This window comes from Erinaceus europaeus, chromosome 10 (genome assembly GCF_950295315.1).
Source record: "Erinaceus europaeus chromosome 10, mEriEur2.1, whole genome shotgun sequence".
NCBI classification, from domain to species: Eukaryota; Metazoa; Chordata; class Mammalia; order Eulipotyphla; family Erinaceidae; genus Erinaceus; species Erinaceus europaeus.
In genome coordinates, this window is record NC_080171.1 from 85525278 (window position 1) to 85539705 (window position 14428).

The 14428-nt window shown below is 39.0% G+C and overlaps 1 protein-coding gene across 1 annotated transcript in view; it reads left to right on the plus strand.

The window, feature by feature from the left end:
* The window catches only part of PAPPA (pappalysin 1), a 304579-nt gene that overhangs the window by 199420 nt on the left and 90731 nt on the right, over window positions 1-14428 (plus strand). Inside the window, exon 10 of the mRNA XM_007521940.3 lies at window positions 5060-5253. Within this exon, the coding sequence (XP_007522002.2) occupies window positions 5060-5253 (194 nt within the window). The remainder of the gene's footprint in view (window positions 1-5059; window positions 5254-14428) is intronic.

The window sequence follows — 14428 nt, forward strand, 5'->3', positions numbered from 1 at the left end:
TGTTGTTGTTATTGATGCTGCCGTCATTGTTGGATAGGACAGAGAGACGAGGGGAAGACAGAGCGGGGGAGAGGAAGATAGACACCTGCAGACCTGCTTCACCACTTGTGAAGTGACCCCCCTGCAGGTGGGGAGCCAGGGACTTGAACCGGGGTCCTTATGTCGGTCCTTGGGCTTTGTGCCACCTGTGCTTAATCTACTGCACTACCGTCCGACTCCCACTAGTATGATAATTCTTTTTTTTAAGACATTTTTTAAATATTTATTTATTTCCTTTTGTTGCCCTTGTTGTTTCTATTGTTGTAGTTATTATTGTTGTTGTTGTCATTATTGCTGGATAGGACAGAGAGATGTAGAGAGGAGGGGAAGACAGAGAGGGGCAGAGAAAGATAGACACCTGCAGACCTGCTTCATCACTTGTGAAGTGACCCCCCTGCAGGTGGGGAGCCAGGGACTTGAACCGGGGTCCTTATGTCGGTCCTTGGGCTTTGTGCCACCTGTGCTTAATCTACTGCACTACCGTCCGACTCCCACTAGTATGATAATTCTTTTTTTTAAGACATTTTTTAAATATTTATTTATTTCCTTTTGTTGCCCTTGTTGTTTCTATTGTTGTAGTTATTATTGTTGTTGTTGTCATTATTGCTGGATAGGACAGAGAGATGTAGAGAGGAGGGGAAGACAGAGAGGGGCAGAGAAAGATAGACACCTGCAGACCTGCTTCATCACTTGTGAAGTGACCCCCCTGCAGGTGGGGAGCCAGGGACTTGAACCGGGGTCCTTATGTCGGTCCTTGGGCTTTGTGCCACCTGTGCTTAATCTACTGCACTACCGTCCGACTCCCACTAGTATGATAATTCTTTTTTTTAAGACATTTTTTAAATATTTATTTATTTCCTTTTGTTGCCCTTGTTGTTTCTATTGTTGTAGTTATTATTGTTGTTGTTGTCATTATTGCTGGATAGGACAGAGAGATGTAGAGAGGAGGGGAAGACAGAGAGGGGCAGAGAAAGATAGACACCTGCAGACCTGCTTCATCACTTGTGAAGTGACCCCCCTGCAGGTGGGGAGCCAGGGACTTGAACCGGGGTCCTTATGTCGGTCCTTGGGCTTTGTGCCACCTGTGCTTAACCCACTGCTCTACTGCCCGACTCCCACTTGTTCGATAATTCTAACAAAGTTTATCATAGGAACAATAGTTGTACTTTACTATATATATATATAATTTGCCATTATAAGTCTTGGCCAACAGTATAGTGCTTCTTCTAAATCTTATCAAGGGGTAATAATAATGTTGATGCTCTGTCAGAAGAGATTAAAAGAGATGGAAGAATATACTTTTTGTCTTTCATCCAAGTACTAACCTGGTGTGACCCTGTTTAGCTTCTGAGATCAGGTGTGTTTAGGGTGGTATGGCTGTAGACTCTTACTTTCTTTTGTATAGTTGAGTTGAGTGATTGAGGGAGGTGAAGCAAGGGATAGGAGAGGAAGGTGTTTAGGCCTATGTAATAAATATATCATTAGAGAATTTATGATGGATTTTTTAGGCCATTCTATTAGAATTCCAGGTTTATTAGGTCTAAATCTAATTACAAAGGACTATTAAGTACTTTTACTTTGAGGTATATAATGTCCCCTTGCTTGTGGATACATGAACACATGTACCTAGTACCCTAGGTTCTAGCCTGCATCTTGTATCTCTATAACTGTATTAGAAGATCTGCCATCTGATAACTAGATAGTTCCATGTGTTAGGAAAGACCTCACCAGATTAGAGGAGTTGAGAGGTTGACATCTCAGGCTTGGCATCTCTGGAGACAATCTGTAGTAACAAGTCAATAGCAACATGGTGGCACTGGTATTGTTGATTTAGTTGAGGTCAAAAGAAGCAGTAGAACAGAGTAAGGGATCAGAGAGAAGAAATATCAAGAAATATGAGCAGAGTCCCAGAGGTTCCAAAACTAGGAGAAATAATGGATCTTAGAAGGAGGAAGGATTGATTCCTTGTAATCTTGGAGAGAGTTTGAAATAATAATAGTTAATTATTATTATAACCATGTTAGTTAGGAGCTTGTTTTTCTTTGAGAATCCAGTGGCTAGGATTTACCTAATATACTTGACCTCACTATGATTTATGACATTTAAGGGTATCTACTAATAATGGTATCTTAGATATTGTTTGATCTGGCCTAAGGTTGTAGGTAACTTAGGTATTATATATATATATATATATATATATATATATATATATATATATATATATCTTAGAGCTACTTAAACAATTTAATCCCAGTGTCAGAATTTGATCATTTTACAAATCTGAGACATTAAATACTTAGTCTAGTCTGAAGAAAATATGTATTCTCACACCTATTATTTAGGCAGCTAGAGAACCTGAAGCATTTAATCTATTTTTCACCCCAGCATATTGAATCAATAGTGATTTATAAGATTATAAAGTAATAGGAGATTACTGTCATATTGTTCCTGACACCAAAGGTCTGTGCTCCCCACACCACCACTACCATACTAGGTAATCATTATAATTTTCCCAGTCTTGGATATAAGTTGACTTTTTGTTGTTATTGTTTATCTGTTTTCATGTTCTTGTGTTCAATTCTCTATATTCCACATATGAGTGAAACTATTTTATAGTTGTCTTTTATCTCCTTACTTACTTCACTAAACATAATCTCTAATTCCATCCATTTCATTCCAGAGACATATCTTTTTTATTGCTAATACTCCATTGAGTATATGGCCCATAATATTAATATCATTTTATCCATTAATCAAGCATTTTGGTTGTTTTCATATTTTGGCTACTGTGAATAATGCATCTATGAGCATGGGAGTGCATATATCCTTTCGAATCAGTGTTATTATTTCTTTTAGATAAATGCCAAGAGTGGGATTGCTGGATCATAAAGTATTTCCATTTGTATTTGATTAAGAATTCTCCATATTGTTCTCCATAGTGGTTGTACCAATTTTCTTTCCCACCAGCAGTATATCTTTCTCTACATTCTCTCCAACACTATTCCTCTCTTGTTCAAATTAGTGATTTTTTATTTCATTGTTAAATTTCCCTCCCAACTCTAAGTATGCCTCATAGGTTTTTAAATCCCCCCTCATATTTTAAATTTTTAAACAGGAAAATGAAAATGTATGCATCAGAGAAGCAAGTGGGCCTTTTGGACAAAGATGGATAACTCCAGGTGGAAGCTAATGCCCATTTTTATTCACTTCTAAGGCCTTTTAGTAACTTTCTAAACCATATCTAACCTATTACAACTTCTAAGTGTCCTTCCTTTTTCCTCTTCCCTGAAGCAGCACCTGGTTTCCTCAGATATTCTCCTAATTCTCTTTCCTCTCAGCTATGGTGAAAAAAAAAAGGTTCTGGTCACAAAACTTCCAGGTTCTGGTGGAACTGAGGTTCAGAGTTCTCTAAGTCATCCTCCCAAAACATTTATCCCTCTGGGAATATGGACCAAAATTCTTTTTGGTGGGGGAGGCAGAAGAAAGGAGTTCTTGCTTCTGTAATTGCTTATCTGCTGGGTATGGATGTTGGTTGGCTGATTCATATACCTGCCTGTCTCTATCTTTTTCTAGTAGTGTAGTACTCCAGAGAGGTGAGGTTTCAGGACACGTTGGCGAGGTCATCTACCTAGGGATGGAATCGTAATAGCATCTGCAAGTTGATGACTGAAAGACAGTCAGGTATAAAACATGCAAAGTGTTAAATAAGCAGAGACCTATTGAGATTTGGGAGTATTTAGTAATAGGAATAGAGTCAATGAGAATAGGGACTCTAGGGTGTAAAGAAGCTAGGATCTATTATAGATACGTTCTTAGGAACCCAGGATTTTAACTATTATCAATCTTTATAAACAAGGAACCCACATAGGAAGGAGTATTTAGCTTTACTTAGAAGAATTGGGAAAATAGCACAGTATACTTAACATTCAAGTTCTTAAAGGTTAAACAAGGTGATCTGTTGGCTGCATCAAGATTTCTCCTTGTTTTTTTTTTTTTTTTTCCTGTGCTGAAATACTGAGAAACATATATGCCTGCTTAGGAGGCATTCCACTAGCTCTGTGTTTTTGTGATCTTTATCCTGACAGTTAAGTGAGAATCATAACAGCTAGCCACATTTTTAAGTTGTTAAAACAAAGTGTCTTATTTTTATTTGAATTCCATGGGAAACTGAGAATTTAGTTGTGCTTTATCTGAAACTTTTAAAGTATCTGAAAAGCTGCTAGATGCCTAAAACATTAGATAGGAAGGTTATCTGGAGTCCCTGAAGTCTAAGATAATGGATTTCTCTTCAATAATGATTGAACCCAAAGATGGAAAAATAATCTACTAATATAAAAAGAATTTAGCTACAGAGTTATTAATAAAAGCTAGCATCTTTTGCAAAGCATCTCACTCACACTCTATGTAAAGTCACAGTGTTCTTTGGAGTAATATACACCTATGTTTGTGACTGTGAAGAAGTTCTGTGGTGTCAGATAATGTACCCAAACGCCTTTAATTCCACACTGTTTCACACCAGAGTTTGGTGTCCCCATTCCTCCCATTCAATGTTTCAGTAGTTCTCTCCATACTGTGTTACAAACTATGAACCCAAATTGGTACAGCAGCTCACTAGATCTCATTCTTCTAGAATAACTGAAACAATTTACCTAGTAAATGAACACTCTCAAATCTCAACTATTTATCTCTACCTCACTTATGGACAACCAGCATTCTTCTCTTACTTCATCCCTTCTATGACTCCCATTGCTTTCTATATATCCTATAAGTGATATCAGAGAACATTTGTTCTGTGTCTGGTTTATTTAATTTTGTATAATGACCTCCAGGTTTTTTTTTTTTTTTGTGTGTGTGTGTGTTATCTATTATGTTAGAATTTCCTTCTTAAACAGTGAATAATATTTAATTGTTCCTGTTTATTATGGGTTTGACAGTGTTAATGATTTTGCTGTTCTAATCATATGGGTTTAGAGAAAACTAAGATCATAGGATAAGTTTCTACCTTTTCTCTCTCCTGTAGATGAACCTAGCCGGTGTTACTTCCATGATGGTGATGGGGTGTGTGAGGATTTTGAGCAAAAAACTAGCATAAAGGACTGTGGTGTCTACACACCCCAAGGGTTCTTGGATCAGTGGGCATCCAATGCTTCAGTATCTCATCCAGACCAGCAGTGCCCAGGCTGGGTCATTATCGGCCAGCCAGCTGCATCCCAGGTAAGACCCTCATTATGTGTAATATCTCCTGCAGACAGTAGAAATCACTGTTTTACCCTTAAGTCTGCTCCCTCGAAAATAGTTTGTGGTCAGTTTGTCTTATCTTATCTGAATCCAATCTTTCTCTTTTAAAAAAATAAATTAGTATTTATTTCTTTCAAAAAATATTTATTTATTTATTGGATAGACACAGCTGGAAATTGAGAGGGAAGGAGGCGACAGAGAGAGAGAGACAGAGAGACAGAGAGGTACCTGCAGCATTGCTTCACCACTCGTCAAGCTTCCCCTCTGTAGCTGGGGACCTGGGGCTCGAATCTGGGTCCTTGCATTTTGTAGTACTTGCTCTCAACCAGGTGCATCACTACTTGGCCCTTAAAGAATACAATCTCAATGGTTCATGTATACTATTTGTTCATTAGATGTGGAATAGTTAAGAGAGTGAATACCAGCATAGCTGTCATCATGACTTTCCTCTTGTTTCCCTATCTATTACAATTCATACTTGGGGAAAAAAAAGTTTTATGATTGATATACCACTGAAATTCAGTGGAGTAAGAAAAAAAGTTTAGGGAAAAATCTCACCATTGGGGGGGGGGCGGGTGATTGGGGAAAGGTGAGTACCAAATTGTGTGCTCTTCAAGTACTCACTTATGAATTATTAGTAACTCTACCACAACTTTGCTGTATGGCCTTAGACTATTCTCACCCTACTTCTGGGCTCCCCCTTTTTTTGCCACCTTTAAATCATAGAGTAGTTGAACATGATGATCTCCAAGGGCCTTCCCAACTCTAAAAAAACTATGACTAGTTTCTAAGTCCCCTGATGCACTATTTATGCTCCAGGTTTTTTTTTCCCTGTGGAACTGTTGGAATCATTGAGGGAGTAAGGGGGTTGAGGCCACACAGCCTGTATGATTCTAGAGATGGCCAGGCCATCCCAAGAGTCTCCTTTCCAATTATCCTGCTGAGCAAGCACCTGCCTTCTTTTGAGACACCCATTTCCCAGAGACACATCTCAGTGCTTCTGACATCTTGGGCCAGCAACCATCCCTGTGGCTAACCTGCCTCTTGGCTTTGCAGATGTACCACCAGTAGTTCTAGCCCATCCTCTCTAATACTGCCTCCTATATCAGGATCCAGGAGTAGACATAGTTCCAGATGAAAGAGAATTGTGATTGTTCTGGGGTCTAGTGGAAATTTCCAATTGATAGACAAAATAGCTCCACATGATGTAAAGTGACTGCATTGATTTAATCAATTGAATGTGTTTGCTTATGTTTATTTATTTTTATTTTTCATTATCTTTATTTATTGGGTAGAGACAGTCAGAAACCGAGAGGGTAGGGGAGATAGAGAGAGAAAGAGAGACACCTGCAGTACTGCTTTACCCTTGCAAAGTTTTCCCCCTGCAGGTGGGGACCAGGGGCTCTAACCCAGGTCCTTGAGCACTGTAACATGTGTGCTTAACCAGGTATGCCACCACACAGCCCATATTTGCTTATGTTTACATGAATTATATTATGTAGTGATTTTTACCAATTTTGAACTCTCTTGTGGAGAGAATGGAAATAAGTAGTAGCTTGGTATTTCTTATATGTATGGCATAAGCTTAGTGGATAGGTTAAGAAATGAGTAAGTTCTCGGGTACACCCTTCTGTAGACCCTCTGTACTTAACAGAATTCATCCCATTACTTCTATGATACCGAACTTGAATTACTGTATCTCTGCTGGGATGTTCCACTGTGCTATTAAATGTATGAAACCAGTTTTTAGTTTTATTGATTTATGTCCATTCATCTTCAAACACAATCTATTTAAGAGTATATAAGAGCAAGTGCTCTGAAAATATGTTTGGTTGATTTTTACATATATGCACATACAACTATATACACTGCTTCATGCAAATGAGAAATATTGAGAGAAAAAGCTCAACATCACTTCTATGGCATAGAATCCTTGCTTCAAAAATAGGACTAGTGATCACTAGAACCAGGAATTTCAAATTCCATACTAGAACTCAATTCCTAGAAGCACTTTTTTTTGGGAAACATAATTTGAACAAAGCAATTATTAACACATTTTGAATTTCACTTAAAGAAGACTTAAGGTAGCAGCTGTGCTGGAAAAAAGAATCACCCAAAGGTTATTGCTACTAATGTGAGAAAGGGGAGAGATACTTTCTAGACTTAGCATTTGAAAAGAGACTTCATAGGGACAATTATTCTAATCCTGTAAGGAGGGGTACTGTCAGGAATTGTGGGTGATTAGCTCTTCCTAAACAAAAAATCCAGTTTAGAAAAGTCATTATAAATACTAGCTCTTCGATCTAGAAAGAGGAGATGAGGAAACAAAATCATCCTATTGAATTATTCATTGTAACCAATTTTATTTTAATGAAATCGACTATGTTCCATTACTCTGGGCTTGGACATAATCTTTGTTACAAGGAGACTTCAGCTGTAACTAAATTTGCCATAATGAGATCAGCTCACTGGAGAATACGAGGTCAGAGAAGGTATGTGTGTAGGCTGGGTGCAGGCCAGCAGTGTGAAGAGGATAGAACAAGTTTTCCCCAATTCTGATCTGAAAGCACATGACTAGAAGTCATGACTCTCAGATATTCATAACATACACACATACACACATACATGTGCACACACACACACACATACATACAGTCTCAATAATTTTGAATAAAGCTTTATCTGGTTTATTTATTTATTTATTTATTTATTGACAACAGAATAGAGAAAAGAGAGCAGATAGTGTAACTGTGGCCTGCATTGCCTTGTACAGTGATTAGCGGAGACTGATAGTTAATTTTCACCCTGTCAGGAATTCTAGTAAAGAGGCTGATGATTTGAGAGGGAGAGGAATTGGGAGGCTCCTGGATTACCATGTGTTTCTTACCTTTCCCCAATGCAATTATACTCTTCTCTCCCCACCTCTATCTTCTATAGGAACAGGCCATGTAGGAACATGAATCAAGATAGTAAGTATCAGTCAATAAAGAAGACTGGAAAAGTGAACTGGTTGTAGAGATTCAGTAGTCACCCTACTACATATTCATACACTTCTTGTAGACCCTACTACATATTCATACACTTCTTGTAGACAACAGTAGAGTGCTTACCCTATTCCACACAGTCCATAGTTACAGAATCTCATGAAAGATGAGAATGGGATCTTGGGAATATGCAGTCACACTGAAAAATTAGAAGTGACTTGATTCCTGGAAAACATCATTATGAATTGCAGAAAGAATTGCAGATGAGTTGATCTGAGTATTGGTGTCTCGGTGCAGATCCCATGAGATACTTGAATTCTATTTTCATGAATTTACTGCCCATGCCTTTGCTCGGGATTCCTATCCAGGTAGCCCTAGCTCATGGCCCCCTGGTGTCCACTAGGAAACCCTCCATTAAATTGGGATGGATGAAATAATAAAACACCCATGATTGTTTTCATTTCATCTTTACAATGAGTCTTCTCCCACTCTCGGTCTTTCTTGATGGTATAAAAATGAACAGATGGGAAGGGGGTTGGCAGGTGGTGGCATACTTGGTTTTTTGCACATAGTGCTATGCGCACAAAGACACATGCAAGTATCCAGGTTCCAGCCCAGCTCCCCACCTGCAGGGGGGATGCTTCACAAGCACAAAGCAGGTCTGCAGGTGTCTTTCTCTCTACTCTATCTCCCCCTCCTCTCTCAATTTCTCTCTGTCCTATCCAATAAAAATGGAAAAAATAAATGGCCACAAGGATTCATAGTGCCAGCAGTGATTCCCAGTGATAATCCTGGAGGCTAAAAAAAAAAAAAAGGAAATAAATGAATGAATGAATGCATGTGTTTATACATCTTGAAGTCTATAGAAGAAAACAAAGAACAAAGTGAACAACCAAGATTCAGACCTTGTCAGTGTGAACATTTCAGGTGTGAGTAGTGCCTTTAAGAACTCAACAGGTTTTCACAGTGATAGCTTTAAGAAAATGTACTCAGAGCAGGCCAGGCAATGGTACAACTATTAAGTGCACAGGTTACCATGCACAAGGGCCCAGGTTCGAGCCCTTGTTCCTCCATCTGCAGGAAAGATGCTTCACAAGTGTTAAAGCAGGCCTTTTTTCCCTCTCCCCTGTCAATTTCTCTGTCCTGTTTTAAAAGAGAGAGCAAAAGAAAATGACCAGTGGGAATGGTAGATTCATTGTACTGGCAGCAAGCCCCAGTGATAATTGTTGGCAATTAAAAAAATAAATAAATGAAAACATAAAAAAGAAGTTGCAGTCATCTTGTGATGTGAATCTAGAAAATCTAGAATCTACTGCAAGTAGCAGTTTCAATTTTCCATAATCTTTCTACTTTTAAAAGTTCTCAGCCTCTCTAGTCCGTCCTCCTCAGACAAGATCACCAAATTTAGTCAGCTCTGAGCTACTCTGCCCTGAACACAGATATGTCCAGATATTATTAGTAGTATCAAAGCTTCTTGGTTGTACAGTGAGGTTTAGCATTTTATAATAAGAGGCATTCTTTGAATATTTTGGCTATGTACTTTCTGAGACTAGTTGAAATTCATGAAGTCCCTGAGATGGAACAAAAATGGAAATGAAACAGAAGAATCAAGTTATCCTTCTCCTGGGGAGTTCAGACATAATTTGGTTGATGTGCTTGCAAAAATCTCTTTTTGTTCTTATTTTGCATCCATGCATCACATTTATGTAGCTCTTTGCACCAAAGACTGCCAAAATGAGATGTAGATACTCCTTCATCTTGTCTCCACTGCCCAACATTTCTTTTTTTTTCCATTAAAAAAAATGATTTATTATTGGATAAAGACAAAAAGAAAGTGAGAGGGGAGAGGGAGGGAGAGAGAGACACTTGTAGCCCTGCTTCACCCTTCCTGATGCTTTCCCTCTGCAGGTGGTGACCAGGGGCTTGAACCTGTGTCCTTGCACACTATAATGTGTGCACTTAACCAGGTATGCCACTGCCTGGCCCCAGGAAGATCCATTTCTAGCATTGTAAGGATTCTCCGGACTGTTCTCCACAGGGGTTGGACCAATTTACATTCCTTTGCCCCCACAACCTCTCCAGTATCTGTTGTTGCTATTGTTTCTTTTTTTTTCTTTTTCTTTTTGATTTAAGAAAGGATTAATTAACAAAACCATAGGGTAGGAGGGGTACAACTCCACACAATTCCCACCACCCAATCTCCATATCCCACCCCCTCCCCTGATAGCTTTCCCATTCTCTATCCCTCTGGGAGCATGGACCCAGGGTCATTGTGGGTTGCAGAAGGTAGAAGGTCTGGCTTCTGTAATTGCTTCTCCGCTGAACATGGGTGTTGACTGGTTGGTCCATACTCTCAGTCTGCCTCTCTCTTTCCCTAGTAGGGTGGGTCTCTGGGGAAGCGGAGCTCCAGGACACATTGGTGGGGTCTTCAGTCTAGGGAAGCCTGGCCGGCATTCTGATGACAACTGGAACCTGGTGACTGAAAAGAGAGTTAACATACGAAGCCAAACAAATTGTTGAGCAATCATGGACCCAAAGCTTGGAATAGTGGAGAGGAAGTGTTAGGGGGGTACTCACTGCAAACTCTAGTGTACTTCTGCTTTCAGGTATATATTTTGCAGTAGTTTATGGATATGTGTGAACATATGCTCTCTCTCACAGAAACTAGTGTATATCTAGGTTTTGGGACTTTGTTAGAAAGTGAAAAAAAAAAAAAAAAAAAAGGGAGGGAGGGAGAAAGACACCTACAACACTGCCTTACTACTTTCAAAGATGTCCCCCTGAAGGTGAGGACTGGGGGCTTGAACCTGGGTCCTGGCACATTGTAACATGTGTTCTCAACCAGGTGGGCCACTGCCCAGCCCCTTCAATTTCTCTCTGTTCTATCAAAGAGGGATTACCAATTAAGTAATATAAAATTTTAAAGGTTACTATTAAAAATAAATAAATAATGCGGAGGGTAGATAGCATAATGGTTATGCAAACAAACTCTCATGCCTGAGGCTCCAAAGTCCCAGGTTCAATCCCCCACACCACCATAAGCCAGAGCTGATTAAAAAAAAAAAGAAAAGAAAAAAAAGAAAGTGAACCACCTGAGATGGAACTGCCCAACATTTCTACCAGAGCCTTCTGTTCAGATAGGCACCTCCTTCGTTTAGCAGTGATCTAAGGAAGGAATAGAAACACTATCTGGAATGTTCACTGCTCTACCAGGAATTATAGACCTTCAGTCAACCAACCAATTTATTTGGTTAATCCTTGGAGGGTAAAACTTAGACTGAGCACTTCCAGGCACTATATTTAGTGCCAAAATAAAGAAAACCTTTCTAAGAATGAGAACATTCTGGGGTGGGATGGATTGCTTTATAGTACAGTAAGCTTCCTATCACTAGGCATTCAGTCTTGAACTGGTTGAATGAATAGGAAAGTTCTACATTAAGAACAAATCAGATGTGAGCATTTATCTTTATAAACAAACCGATCTTCTTCTTCACACAGTTATGCATTATTTAATGACAGGGACACATTTTGAGAAATGCATCAGGTGATTCTATCATTGAGAAAATATGACAAAGTTCACTTACACATATCAAGATGGTACAGTCTACTAATATGTACTTAAATATATGTATATATATATTTCTGTTATATATAGAAACCACCCTTGTATATGTGAAGTATCATATTTGTGATACATCACTGCCTGAAACATGTCACATCAAGCTATCATTGGTCATATCAATTCTTCACCAATTCACTTTGAGCTGAAATTAACTATTCTTTGGCATTTCCATAGTATTTATGTCTCTATTAAAGTAAAAGACAGGGAGTCGGGTGGTAGCACCATGGGTTAAACGCAGGTGGCTCAAAGCGCAAGGGCCGGAGTAAGGATCCCAGTTCAAGCCCCTGGCTCCCCACCTGCAGGGGAGTCACTTCACAGGTGGTAAAGCAGGTCTGCAGGTGTCTATCTTTCTCTCCCCCTCTCTGTCTTCCTCTTCTCTCTTCATTTCTCTCTGTCCTATCCAACAACGAGGACAACACGAACAACAACAATAACTACGACAATGAAACAGCAAGGGCAACAAAAGGGAATAAATAAAATAAATATTTTAAAAAATAAAGTAAAAGACACAATTTATTTTGTGTTATAGTAATACATGTATTAATTATTTTTCTTTTTTAATTTGACTGTTAGAAATATATTTGAGTCCTTCACCAGGAATATGAATAGAGGATGTGGGTGTATTGTGGAGAAATGGAAATTATGTTTGTGAGGCTTTGTTTATAGCATGTCTTTTAATTTTTTATATTTGCTATATTTATTTATTTAATAGAGATGGCTATGGAGCCAGGTGGTGGCCACCTGGTTGAGCATACATGTTACAGTGTGCAAGGACCTATGTTCAAGCCCCAAGTCCCCACCTGCAGGGGGGCAGCTTCACAAGTAGTGAAGCAGTGCTGTGGGTGTCTCTCTGTCTCTGTCCCTCTCTACCTTTCCCTTCCTCTCAATTTTGTGCTGTTTCTATCCAATAAATAAATAAAGATAAAAAAGTATATACACATAGCCAGAAATTGAGAGGAAGAGGGAGCTAAAGAGGGAGAGAGACAGAGAGACACCTGCAGCCCTGTTTCACCACTTGCAAGCTTTCTTCCTGCAGGTGAGTACCAGGAACTTGAAACTGGGCCCTTGTGCATTGTAACATAAACACTCAATCAGATGTTCTGCTGCCGGCCCCTTACCATGTCTTCTTACTTGATACTTGAACAAATGTCCTCTTAGAACTTCAGTTACCTTCTCTAGAAAGGGTAAATAATAGCATTTATCAGGTAGAAATTACGGGAGGCAAAGTAAAGAAAACACTAATTGCAGGGTCATTTTTTTGGTCATTTTTGGGGGGATAGTATGAATCTTATTTTCCTCTCTTGATGATGTTGAGCTCCCTCTACATGCTCTCACACCAGAAGTGACTACAACAATCAACATTTGGTTACATCAAAGACAGTTGAAAAAGTAAATGTTTCCTGAATACTCAGCACTGTACCAGCCATTTTGGGAAATTATCAAGCAGTGTTGGTCCTTTTGATACCCTCAAAATACTCATCATTTACTTTGTCTGAGGGGTCTGCCCAACTGGAAGTAGCAGCTAGAGACCCTAGAGTGTGAGATTCAAAAGGAGTTTTCCTAAGGAAGAAACCATATTGCCATCAGCTTACTCTACTCAGAGGAATGAAAGCCAGGGTTCTGGGATGGGAAAGTTCTTTGCCCATTTTCAGAACATCCTGGACAAATTATAAGATTAACATTTATCAAGTCCTTTGAGATCTACTGATCATCTACAAAAATAGGAGTGGATATTCTCATTGTACAGAGTAGGGCACTAAAGCCCACATTGCTGAGTGACTAGCTCCCAGGTTGACATTTATAAAGGCAAGAGACAGGATGCAGGTCACTGTGTTCACAATAGGAGCCCAGGTATGGGAAAAAGCAGCTCACACTTGCTTCTGTGATGGACACAAGAGAATGAGCTATGAAAACTAGTGTATTCTGTATCTTTCATTGTAGTATCCATTTAAGGAACCCTAAATATCACTTCACCTTTTCCTGGGTCTTTCTGTAGATCTCTCTCTACAGTGACATAATCTTTTAGATTAAATATTCCCCTTTCCAGAGAGTCATCTAACTTGTGAATATGGAAATGTAGGCAAACCATAGGAAATATTTAAGCTGCCAACTCCTGAGTGTGGGAAAAAAAAAGTGTGTCTTAAATTTTAGTGTGTGGGCCCAGTTATTTCTGGGTGGTGGAGAAAAAAAGGAAGAAAAGTACAGATAGGATAATCATAGGTGAGAAAAGAAATATCTCTCAGTTTACAGGTATTTCTCAAGTCATATGTACTACACAAGAAAATTAGAAATATCAGGAACAAAGAATTGCAATAAGTGTGCATTTCTTGATGTCCAGGAAGGTAGAGGCTATTTATCTGTCTTTTATCCTTATATCCAGAGTAAGAACCAGATGGCCATTGAGATTTCTGGATATAAGGGATAAAAAAGAAGCCTTTACATAAGCACTTATTATTCAGTAGAAGAAATATTGGAACAGAGAAACCAAGGGTACTTGGTAGGGGATATTTCCTGTGAAAATTATCCCTAAACTGTAACTGGAGAC